The sequence below is a fragment of the Monodelphis domestica genome, chromosome 7 (assembly GCF_027887165.1).
Source record: "Monodelphis domestica isolate mMonDom1 chromosome 7, mMonDom1.pri, whole genome shotgun sequence".
Taxonomy (NCBI): domain Eukaryota; kingdom Metazoa; phylum Chordata; class Mammalia; order Didelphimorphia; family Didelphidae; genus Monodelphis; species Monodelphis domestica.
In genome coordinates, this window is record NC_077233.1 from 91237930 (window position 1) to 91250118 (window position 12189).

The 12189-nt window shown below is 44.1% G+C and overlaps 1 protein-coding gene across 6 annotated transcripts in view; it reads right to left on the reverse strand.

Moving 5' to 3' along the window:
• RNF123 (ring finger protein 123) overlaps positions 1 to 12189 on the reverse strand; it is a 155352-nt gene that overhangs the window by 62498 nt on the left and 80665 nt on the right. For all 6 annotated transcript variants that reach the window (XM_056805050.1, XM_056805049.1, XM_056805051.1 and 3 more), the window contains 6 exons: positions 10356 to 10457; positions 7599 to 7705; positions 6607 to 6799; positions 3810 to 3955; positions 3093 to 3176; positions 701 to 808 (listed from right to left, as the gene is read on the reverse strand). In XM_056805050.1, the coding sequence (XP_056661028.1) occupies positions 701 to 808; positions 3093 to 3176; positions 3810 to 3955; positions 6607 to 6799; positions 7599 to 7705; positions 10356 to 10457 (740 nt within the window). The remainder of the gene's footprint in view (positions 1 to 700; positions 809 to 3092; positions 3177 to 3809; positions 3956 to 6606; positions 6800 to 7598; positions 7706 to 10355; positions 10458 to 12189) is intronic.

Consider the following 12189-nt stretch of genomic DNA (forward strand, 5'->3'; position numbering starts at 1 on the left):
GGTAAGAAAAAGCCCAGTATTTGGGGTCCGAGGATCTAGGTAGTGAGGTGGCACAGTAGACAGCACACTGGACTTGGAATCAGGAAGATCTGAGTTCAGATCCCGCCTCAGACACTTATTAGTATATTAGACCCTGGACAAGTCACTTAACAACTCTGTTTGCCTCAGTATCCTCATAACAGCATCTTCCTCAAAGGTTGTAGTAAAGATCAAATGAGATCATATTTGTAAGGCACTTGGCACAGACCTAGCACAGGGTAAGCAATATATAAATGCTAGCTATTGTTATTATTTTTAGGTTGGAATCCTGGCCTGCTACTTATTACCTGTGTAAACCTTGGATAAGTCTCTCAGGTCCTCAGATTCCTCATCTATAAAAACAGGGGATTAGACAAGATGACCTCCAAGGGTCCTTCCAGGTAGGTCCAAATCCCAAGAGCCTCTGGTTGCCATGTCTAGTAGGATCCCTCTTCCTGAGCTCCACAAAACTCTACCTTCTCCAACTCACAGATTCATTGTATAGATTAGCTGGGTAAGATGTCTTAGATGACAAATGTGGGGGTGGAGAGAAGGCTCGGCTTTTTGCCCAATCCAGCCACAAGAGATCAGATTAGTGTTTGAGAAGTTTAAGGCATCAGTGGTTTGAGGGAATAGAGAGACCACCCTGATCCAAATTAAGCCCCAACCAAACAGCCCTCACCTTGGAGTAGATGGTGACATTGATCCAGGCAAGACGGCGACTCAAATGATTCAGCTTCTCAGAGAAAACCTTCTGACTTTTCATCAATTCTTCCTGAATGTCTTTCCTCTGTTGAGGTCCCCATGAGAGGAGATTCAATAAATGCATCCCTTCTCCCTCACCCTGAACCATACCCACAGGTTGTTTGGTCAGAAACCCTACAGTACACCTCAGATCGACAATTATAACCCTGTCCAGCTTAATCCTGTTGTCCATCCTCCCTTCCCAAACAACCTAATAGCTATCATTGACAGCCTCATCCCAGAGAGACTGGAGTGACAAGACCCCTAAAATGGTGGCAATAGAAGAGCCCAGGCTTTCATGAAGGTTCTAGGTGACACACCCTCAGTGCAGAGCAAGGGCCAAAAGTGAATCCTTCTCTACAGACAATTTGTAGGGAGATCTCTTTTGACTCAATGCAAAAATGACTTACACAGAAGTAGATGCTTAATAAATCTCACTGAATCAAACAATCAGAGCTTTCCAAAAGTGGGATGGGCGGTTTCAATCAGTCATCAACCATCAACCATCAACCAATCAATAAACATCAACCATGTGCCAGGCATTGTGCTAACTGTTGGGGGCTACAAAAAATAGTAAGAGACAATTCCTGCTCTTGAAGAGCTCACAATCTAATGAGAGAGACAGCATGAAAACAAATATGTACAAACAAGTGAGATACAGAATAGAAGATAATTAACAGAGGGGAAGCACTAGAATTAAGAGGGACTAGGAAAGGCTTTCTTTAAAGAGTAGGATTTTAAACTGGGACTTGAAGGAAGTCAGGGAGGCCAAGAGGTAGAGATGAGGAAGGAAAGCATTCCAGGCATGGGAGACAATCAGAAAAAAAATGCCCAGTCAGAAGTCCTACTTTCTATCTGTGTGACCCTGGACAAGTCACCTAACCCCCACTGCTCAACCCTCACTGTTCTTCTGCCTTGGAACTAATACACAGTATTGACTCTAAGAGAGAATGGAGGGGTTTTTTAAATGCCCAGTCAGGAATTTTCTTGTTCAAGGGACATCTAGGAGGGTCATTGTCACTGAATCAGAGTGCAAAGTGGGGTATAAGAAGACTGGAAAAGTGTGTGTATGGAGAGGCATATTATTAAGGGCTCTGAACATCAAGCAGAGGATTTTATATTTGATTCTGAAGGTGGCAAGAAGCCACCAGAGATTATTGAGTCAGGGGGTAGAGAGCTCAGGAAAAGGCTGGATGGCCATCTATTAGGATGTTATTGATGGGGCTCCTCCTTAGGTTATGTCTGAAGTCCCTTCCACTTCTAAGATTTGGTCAATCTCTAAACAGCTCTACTGGCCATACATACAACCTTCAATTAAGGGAGCTTAGGAGACACCAAACTACCCCTGCTCAGTCTCCCAATATAACAGGATGAGGAAAAGAAGGAAGACAGTCAGGTCAGGAGGAAAAGGTACCTGGTAGCAGTGTCCCTTTCAAAAACTCAGGGCTATGTACCCAGGAGGTACTTAATATTTGTTGCCTGAATGAAAGAAAGAAAATCCCATGGGACTCCGACTGAATAGAGTTTTTTCAGAGTGAAAGGAAGTGTATATTGCCTCTTTGGATGTTTCTGACCAAAAGTCAGTCTTAGGGCCCATTGCCCCACAGGCTGTCTGTATACTGGGGGGAAGGGAAGGCGAAGTGACAGAGAAATTTCGATCCCTTGTGTTTGGAACTCTGATGACTCAGCAAGTGATAGGCACTTTCCTTTCAGATTCATAATTGATGCTCTCCTCAAAAACAGCAGAGCAGCAGCCAGCTCTCCCAAGCACTGCTATGTGTATGAGTTCCCAGACCCACACATTAGCACTTAGATGGACTGAGAGGACTTCCCTAACAAGGTGGGGGAAGGGGCTAATAGAGTAGCTCACTGCTCAGAAGCCTTGATGGCAGCAGTGGTCTGGGCCCAACAGCTAATAAGCTCATCTAGCTCAGTCACGGGCCCAGGGAAAATGCCAAACACCAGAAGTCCAGCAAGACTGCAGGCACAGTCTAATAACAAAGAATAAGCAAGAGTTATTTTTCTAAAGCAGGTAAAGGGCGTGAAGCAGATATCAAAGGAAAAGAGGAAAAAGGAGACACAAATCTGAGAACTCTGGGATCTGTAGAAGGAAATGGAGGCAGTTTTCTAGGAACAGAACATGATGCAAAGATGTGCCCTCATGATGGGAAATTAGCACTGTTCCTTTTCTTACAGTATCTCACTCTGGAGGGAGCTATAATATTGAGACAGCATGAAGCCTATAGGGACTTCCTGGACCCAAAGCTACAAGTCTTCAATAGGCCCTACTCAATACCCCAGCACTAAGACCCAAAAGACACTGTTCTTACCCACTTTGGACACCGGCTGAGCTTCTCCTCTGTGTCTTTCAAGGCCATGGCATACTCATTCACATCATCAGAAACACCCACCATCTAGAACCAAACCAGCACAGGGAAACAACTCCTCTATTTGCCATCTCCAGGGAAGCCAAACAACCCTGATGATAGCAAGTCCAGAAACCTTTTTTCATGACCAAACCTTTCCAAACTCTGCACTTTACAGGCTCAAGGTGAACATGCCACATGAGTTATAATTGGGGGTGGGGTGGGGCAACAAATAAACATCCCTGAGATTAGTCTTGCCATACTGCATGTACACACAGATGGCTCTACAGTCAGCCCAAAGAGAAGGATAATGATTTAGGTTTTAAGGGGCCTTGGCAAAGGTGATCTTGTCTGTCCTCCCTCAGACCAAACTGCTCACATAGTCCTATCTTACCCCACCCACCAGGGCAACTCCAGCTCAAGAAATCTTTTTTCCTCAATCCCTTCCACCCCTCCCCATCTGTCTCACTTTATTTTCTAAATTAGCTACAGGTGCATGCAGACCTTCTCAGGGCATCCATAGCTCTGGTTTCCAGGTGTGGAGCAGGATCTCTACCTCAGTCCTACTTGAGCCAGATCAGGGAGTTCTTGGTTGTCAGGTACCCCACTTCCCATCAAACTGTGCCAGGCGACCCAAGTCTGAACCCTGCTGGGATCAACAGAAACCAGTCCCCTGCTCACCTTCCCCAGCTGCTGGTGAACACTCAGGTTGTACATCATGATGACCCCATCCAGGATCTCTAGTAGGGAGTTCTCCGTAAGGGGCTGATCTGGCTCCTCCGGGGGCCTGCCCAACAATAGGCCCTCATTCTCGTGGCTCCCTTCAACTGCACAGGGAAGAGAGGCTTAGGAAAACGATCAATCTTCCTTGCCCCTTCCCTAACGCAATGGAGTAAGAGGGCTTCCCACTAATCATCAGTTACCTCCTTTCAAAGGCTGGTTTAGGCCCAACACTTCGTGCCACCCATATAAGGAGAATAGGACTCCAAATGGAAACAAAGCACAGTGCAACTGAGGACAGGTTTGGGGGTTGGGGTCTTCAAGTCAGGTGGTTTGGGGAGATGGGCAGGACTACACAAAAATTACAACTTAAATGGCTGAGCCATCTCTAATAAGACTAGGCCTGGATATCTATGATGAGGGGAACCACTTGAATGAAGGCTAATATTCTCTTGCCTGCCTTATGAACAATGGCTCACATCACTTTTGAATACAATTAAATTTAATAAGTATAAATGAAACATCTTATACTTGGTTTAAAAAAAATAGGACTAGAAAGCTAATAGAAAGCAAAAGTAAAATCTGACAGCCAAATAAACTAATGCATGCTTAGGCTGCATTAAGAGAGGCAGAGCCCAGACCAAAGAAGTTAAAAGTCCTGCTGCACTCTGCTCTGGTCAGACTGTATGTACTTGGAGTGCTATCTTCTGGGCACCCTATTTTGGACAGACTAGAGTACAAGCCTGCCATGAAGGAGGCAACTGAAGGAGGTGAGGATGTTTAAATGGAAGAGAAGCCTGAGCTGCTGAGGGTCAAGGGAAGAGTGATACATAATCACAAACTTCATATATTTGAAAGCTGTGATGTGGAAGAATGAATACATCTAGTCTAATTGTCCACAGAGGGTAAAACCAGAGTAATGAGTTGTAACTACAGAGGCAGAGTGCAGTACAATGAAAAACTTCTTCACGATTAAAATTGTTCCCAAAAGGAAAGCAATTGAGTTCAGGGTTACTGGACACCTTCAAGGGGACGATGTCAGAGATGCTAGAGGGGATATTCCTGCTCACATAGTTTGGAATATATGATTTCTGAAGTCTCTTCTAATGTGGAAGTTCTGTAATTCCCTGCTGAGTCCTGTAGAGTCCTACAAGGACTGCGAGGGAAAGCCCAGGGTAGAAGTATTCTCACAAGGTCAGATCTGGGCAAAAGCATCGGGGAAGAGCTATTTTTAAAGCATCAATTTCCTCATTTCATCTCCTCACTCCTGAAGGTGCTCTTCCCAAACCCACATGCAGCCATTAGTGGTCACCCAAAGCTTGAGCAGGGCTAGGGTAGGGTCTGAGGGGACAGAATATCTGGCTGAGGTCTGCCTGGGCATCAATCCAGGCCCTTAAAGATAAGAGCCTCCTAATGACCCTCTGTCCCTTCTGGAGTCATTGGCTCCTTATCCTGACAAAATACAAATGTCAGAGGAAGCAGCATCACTTCTAGGATTCCAGAGCCAACTGACATAGCAGGGGTCTGCTATGGCTGCTTCAACTACGAAGGCAGACCTCAACATTAGCAAGGCAAGAAGAGAGGCCCAGAAAGCGACTGACCACTCTAACTGCCCCCATAAGAAACAAAGGTATCTAACTGGCAGGCCATATTCCCTGATATCTGGACAACAGAACTCTTCCTTCCGGAGGAAAAGGTTAGATCTTAGTAAGAGTCATCGGGGTCCTTTGAGACTGGTTCTGTCAAACTCCAAACCCTCTTTTGAGCAGGGACCATAACCACAATGGGATCTGCCATCCTGGGTATAGGGGAATTTTCCCAATTAATGTCCTTTGCTGTCACACCAGTTCTTATCCACTTCTAATCTCGGCACTCTATGGTCTTTTCCTTTGCATAGCTTCCAAAATAAGTTTTCTAGTATAAATTCAACTATGTCACTCCACTATTCACAAACCTTCTGTGAATTCCTACAAGATAAAAAAAAACATCAAAACAAAAATCAATGCTTGAGCCTGGCATATAATAAGACTCTTGGATTCCAACCAACCTTTGGAGCCTTATTTTACTCCACTATCCTTCAAGAATTCTATAGTTTAGAACACTAGACCCCCTCACTGTTCCCTAAATATAGTATGCCATCTCCTCCTGTTGAGGCATTCACAGAGGCTGTCCCCTGAATATGCTTAAAACAAGCTACTTCCTAACCTCCCTCTATTGAACCTATTCTCCCTCCAAGGCTCAAATAAATTATCTTCCTTGATCCTCACAACTGAAAGTGAATCTTAGAGGCTCCCAGGTGGCTCAGTGGATTGAGAGCCAGGCCTAGAGACAGGAGGTCCCAAGTTCAACTCTGGCCTCAGACACTTCCTAGCTGTGTGACCCTGGGCAAGTCACTTAATCCTTACTGCCTAACCCTTACTTCTCTTATGTCTTAGAACCAATACACAGTATTGATTCTAAGATGGAAGGTAAGGGTTTAAAGAAAAAAAGAAAGTGATTCTTCACATCTGAAACTTCCTTCTACCTTTCTCTATATCTCTTCTTTGCTCTAGCATACCTTACCTTGTATTATATATACTTATTCATGTAGAACAGCACCAAAAGATTACAAACTCATTTAAAGAATGGATTGTCTAATTTCCAGTTGTGTATTCCCAAGGGTAAGTACTTAGTAGACCTTTAAAAGATGTCTGCTGAATCCTGCTGACTTGGACTGTCCAGCAGTTACTCAGAGCAGCCCCTAAGTCCCATTACATACTATCCTCCTCTGTTCTCTGCTCCACGTTCAGCGTTCGGATTTTCACTTTTTCCATGGTGCCCAAAGGCCTCCGGGGGTTCATGAGGCTCACAGCTGCTGTGCTGAGAAAGCGGTTGGCTCGGCTCAGTGTTGGGGAGCTGAGCCAACTGGGCCTGGCCAGGGCCCCTCCAATAGCTAGAGCAGCCACAGGGCGCTGAGGAAGAAGAGAGACCAATCACACACTGAGGCCTTCCAGTATTTCTGTGTCCCCTTCCCCACAAATAACCACCAGGCAGAACTTGACTAAAAGTCTCAAGTCAGTGAGGTAACTGTGGTGCTTAAGGATCAGAAAGAACACTAAATAAACTAGGAGAAGACATGTGTTCTCACCAGCCTTAGCACTTATAAGGAGGTAAAATCTTAGACAAATCATCTTTCTGAGCCTTATCTTCCAATTTAGTTATGAAGGCAAGAACCAGGAGAACTTGACACTATCTCCTGCATCCTGCACAGCAAGAATTTATTGGGTGCTTGTTGAATGAATAAAATGAGTGCCCTGACCTGCATACCCAATAGGAACGGTGAAAAGATAAAAGAAGATAATTGCTACAGATATGTTTTATAAACAATTAAACTCTGTATAACTGTAAGGTAGCATTCTTGTTCTGTGGGAAACAAATGGGAGAGAATGAATGCTAATCTAAAGGAAGAAGGCCAAGTAAGTTCTGTTTTCATGTGAGTCTTCAAGAATTCCCTAGGTCTGAGCATAAGGAAGAGGAGACATTCAGAAGGGATACTTTGTACCCCAAAGCAGGGGTGGGAGTGATGTCATCTGCACAAGAGTTGCTCTGCATCTAAGCCCCTGCTCTGGGAGTCCAAATTGGGATGCCTGGGAGAAGTCTACTTGTAGGTGACCTAAGATACCTAGAATAGAAAAATACTTTGGGGGTAAAGCCAAGGGGATGTGAGAGGCCCAAAGAGAAGGTAAGAAAAAGTTCTTAGGGAAGGGTCACCTGTGCAGTTGATGTAGCTGACTCCTCATCCTCATCAAGGTCATCCATGGTGATGGCTTGCAGCTCTGAAGGGTCGATCAAGATGTTTGCCTTTGATGCCAGGTCATCTGGGAGAAAGGGCATGGGGATGGGGGTTGGGCTCTGCCTTTGGGATGGTGGGCAGCAAAGCCTGGCACTGGTTCTGTGGTACACAGAGCTCTGGGAGAGCTGTCCAAGGTTCCCAGAGGGTGTAGCAGCCTCCTCAGGAGGTCGGCCTGAGCCACACTGACTTAGAGCACTGGGAGAGGTACAGAGTTTCTTCTAATGCCCAACCAGCAAGAAAAAAAAAAGGCTGCATTTAAAGGGAAGCAAGTGACTGAGAATACTTTTGTTTGTGCCTCTCTAATGTCCTTATCTTATATTACTAGCAGTGTGTTACAGCTCCAGCTATCTATGTTTGTGTATTACCCCCAATAGATCATAAGCTTCACCAGAGCAAGGAGAGTCTTCTCTAAACTCTACAGACTTCCCCCAGCTGAGCAATTCAAATCAAACCATTTATAAAGCACTTCCTATGTGCCTGGCACTAGTCTAGGCATTGGGGTACAAACACAATAGAAAATAGTCCCTAGGGGCAGCTAGGTGGCTCAGTGGATAGAGTTCAGGTCTGGAGATGGACAGGGTTTAAAATAAAGCAGTACTTGTATTCTGAGGGGTGACAGGGTGGGGTGCAACAACATTTATGTGAATAAGCATATGAAAAGAGAGCAAAAATGACCTGCAACACAGTAGGGACTTAGTGCCCAGAGATATAGCAGAAAGAGCAAAAGCCTGGGCATAAGGAGAGTCTGGGGCTGGCCTGAGTTTACCATTACCCAGCTGTGTGTCTTTGGTGCCTCCATTCTGCCCAGGGCCCTGGCTCCTGCGAGCCCAAGGGCAGAGAGAGGGCTTATTGGCCAGGTTATCTTCAAAGCCCAGGCACTAACTGCTGAGCCTATGCAGATTTGTTGAACTGGACTGTTTTGCCTGACTCCTGAGAATGTTGAGAAGACCTAATGAGATAACAGATGTTTCTTAAAAAAGAATTAAAAGCCCATACAAATGCAGAGTATCCTTGCCACCAAGAAACCTCAATCAGGAAACACATTCCACTCCCAATCTGTAGACTAAACAAGATTCTCTGGCTCCCTCTGCTGCAAAGGGGCCTGTACAACATGGGCAGAGTGTGAAAAGTAGTCTGGGAATCAGGAACATAGGAGCCTGGGGGAAACCAGGGGCCATGAAGCTGGCACATCCACATGCAGCATTCAGAACTATGGGTGTCTGGCTTTAGATTTTGTCCTTTAAGGACTTCCCTTAGAAGGACCAACTATAAGTCTGCATGTGAAGCCTGACCTAAAAAGCCAGGAAGATTCACTCTGCATAAATTAATTACCTCTTCTTTTTCTGGACTCTACTGAAGGCTACACTCCTGTAGGTTACACTCCACCAATTTACCATTTACAGTCATAGGCCCCTCCGGAATTTAAACTCTCTCTCCTTCCTCTGCCCTTGCACACCACACCAAAGACCAGGATTACAGTGCTGAAGGAGACCTCAGAGGTCATCCAATCAATGACTATCTGAATAGGAATCTCTGCTATGGAATTTCCAAAAAGTGGTCACAAAGATGCTACCTGAAGACCTCCAGTAATGGGAAATTCACTACTTCACAAAGAAGCCCATCTAACTTTTGGATAACTCTATTTATTAGGGTGTTTTTCTTAGTAAATATGTTCTCCCTAAATTTTCTCTAGGTTAAACATTCTCCATCTCTTCAACTAATCCACACACGGCACTAACCACCTTCTTCTGGCCACACTCTAGTTTATCAACATCCTTCATAAGTGTGGGACCCTGAATGGAACACAATCCCCCAGACCAGGGCCTATCATCATCTGGATTTTAGAGATCAGGCCTCTTAACACAGTCTCAGATAGTATAGTATTTATTTTTGGCTGTCATGCTACACCACTGATGCATACTGAGGTTACAACCACAAAAACCCCTGGGTCCTTTTCACTGAATTGTTGTCAAACCATGTCTCCCTTGCCTTGAAGTTGTATGGGTGGGGATTTTAGCCCAAGTACAGGACTTTCAATTTACCAGGAAATTCTGTCATCTTCTATTCAGAGTATTATGCTGGCCTGTTGAAATCTTTCTGGGTTTTCATTCAAACACTGGTTATCCTTCCCAGTTTATGGCTTTGGTGCATGATTTCTGTTTTAGAAAGGTCTGAGAAATCATAGGGATCAGAGGAAATGTCTAGTCTACCATCTTGTTACTCACATGACTCAGAAGTCCTTTCCTAATTTAATATCGCTCAAAAATTTGATAATCATGTTTGTTATGCCTTCATTGATGTTACTAAGAAAAGTGAATGGAATAGCAAATGTCAGAGCCTTGGATTACTCCACTGGAGACTACCTCTTCGTAGTCATGATTGCTTCACAAACTCTCTTTGGGGTGATGCACCCAAATCAATTTTAAAACCATGCTATCCTTTCTACATGTCTCCAGCTTGCTCACAAGCATGACAAACTATGCCTGAAATTCAGTAATGGGTTTGACAATGTCTATAGGATTCTCCTGATCTCCAAAGCAGTACTGTCAAAAGAAGGAAATGAGGTTGGTGTGGTATGACTAGTTCTTGAAGAATCCATGCTGTCTCCAAGGCTCCAAGGCTCTGGTGGGCCTTGCCTGCTCAGATGTGCCCTATAAGACCTCAGACAAACATACCTTTGAGGGTTTTCTTAAGATGAGACAGGAGGCCCCCCAGTCGCTGTAGATCAAAGTAATCCACTTTCCCATTATAGAAGAGTTGTGGGGGGACGTAGGCTTCTGTAGAAAGAGCAAGAGTATCTTGTCAAGAGAGAATTTGGATATCCTTTCTCAGGCTAGCAAGGAAAGATTTTGAAAGTCATCCTGATATATGAGTTTCTACATTCATACAAAGGAAGAGAGAACTCCAGGGCTCTACTCCAGGACTCCTTAGTTCTCTATTGGCTTTATCATTAGGGGAATTAATACAGGCTAGTGGAAAGGGTGCTAGATCTGTATCAGAAGCCCTGAGTTCAGATCCTGGCTTTGCCATATATAATCTCCGTACTTTTCAGCAAGTCACCTAAACTTTCCATGCCTCAGTTTCCTCATCAATAAAATGGAAACTTTGAGCTCTAAAGCTAGGATCCTCTTTGCCACAGAATGGGGAATACAATCAATCAACATGCGTTGATAAAGTACCTACTATGCACTAGGCACACACCCCAGCTAGGTGCTGGGGATATAGAAATACAAATCATGGAACAATGCCTATTCTTAAGGGTCTTTCATTCTAAAAGGAGAAAATAAGTATATGTGTGTATGCATATATAAAATATATGCACATATGTATTTATGTACAAATATGATGAATCTTCTGAAAGTCTCGGTGCAATTTAAAGTTATTAAAGCTAAAAATTACACTGACTTTATAAAATAAATATGAAGAGACTAAATGCAAGGAAATACAAGCTAATTATGTGCCAGGTAGGTTAGAGAGATAAGGCTCTATTAGAATCTGGGCTCTGCCTTGAAGGAAGTGAGGGATTCTATGGGCCTGGAGAATAGTTCTACAAAGGCAGGGAGAGGATAGAGGGCTGGATCTGAGGAACAGGCAGAAAAACAGTTTGGATGGACGGAAGATTGTGGGAGGGGGAAGAATGTTCATTGAGGCTAAAGAGATAAGTTGAGGCCAGGTTGTAAGGGGCTCTAAAAGTTGTAAGGGGCTTCTAAAACAGAAGGGTTAAATTTTATCCTAGAAGTAATAGGGAATCAATTGGAGCTGATTGAGTAACATGATTAGATCTGAATTAAAATGCTTTGGGCTGGAACTAAGGTGGTGACTGGGTGAGAAGAAGAGTCCAATTCAGGTAATGTGGAAAAAGAAAAGAGAAGATCTGGTAAGTGACTGGATATGTGAGATAAGGAAGAATGAAGAGTCAAAGATAACACCAAGGCTATGAACCTGGGTGACTGGGGAAATGGTAATGCATTTGTAGCAAGACGTAAGTTTGTAAGAGGGGCAAGTTTGGGGGAAAAGACAGAGTTCTATTTTGAACATGCTGAATTTGAAACTTCTCAATCCTGCAGTCTTTAACATTACCAATCACCCTCTCCTCCTTGATATTCTCTTCTCTCTAGATTTTCAGGCCATCACTCATTCCTAGTTTTCCTCCTATCTGACTCTTTCTTCTCTGTCTCCTTTACTGCCTCCTCCTCCAGATATGCCCCTTAACCAGAGGTGTCCCTCAGGGTTCTGTCCAGAGCCATCTTCTCTTCTCCCTCTAAACTACTTCAGTTGGTGACCTCATCAGATCCCACAGATTTAATGACCATCTCTATGCTGATGATTCCTAAATCTATCTCTTTCCTGCCTGTGCTAATCTCTCTGCTGATTTTCAATTTTGCCCCTCCAACTACATTGTAGACTCTTGAACTGCATGCTCAATGGACATCTTAAATTCAATATGTTCAAAACAAAAAACTCATTATCTTCTCCTTAAACCTCCCCCTTCCCACCTTCCGAATTGCT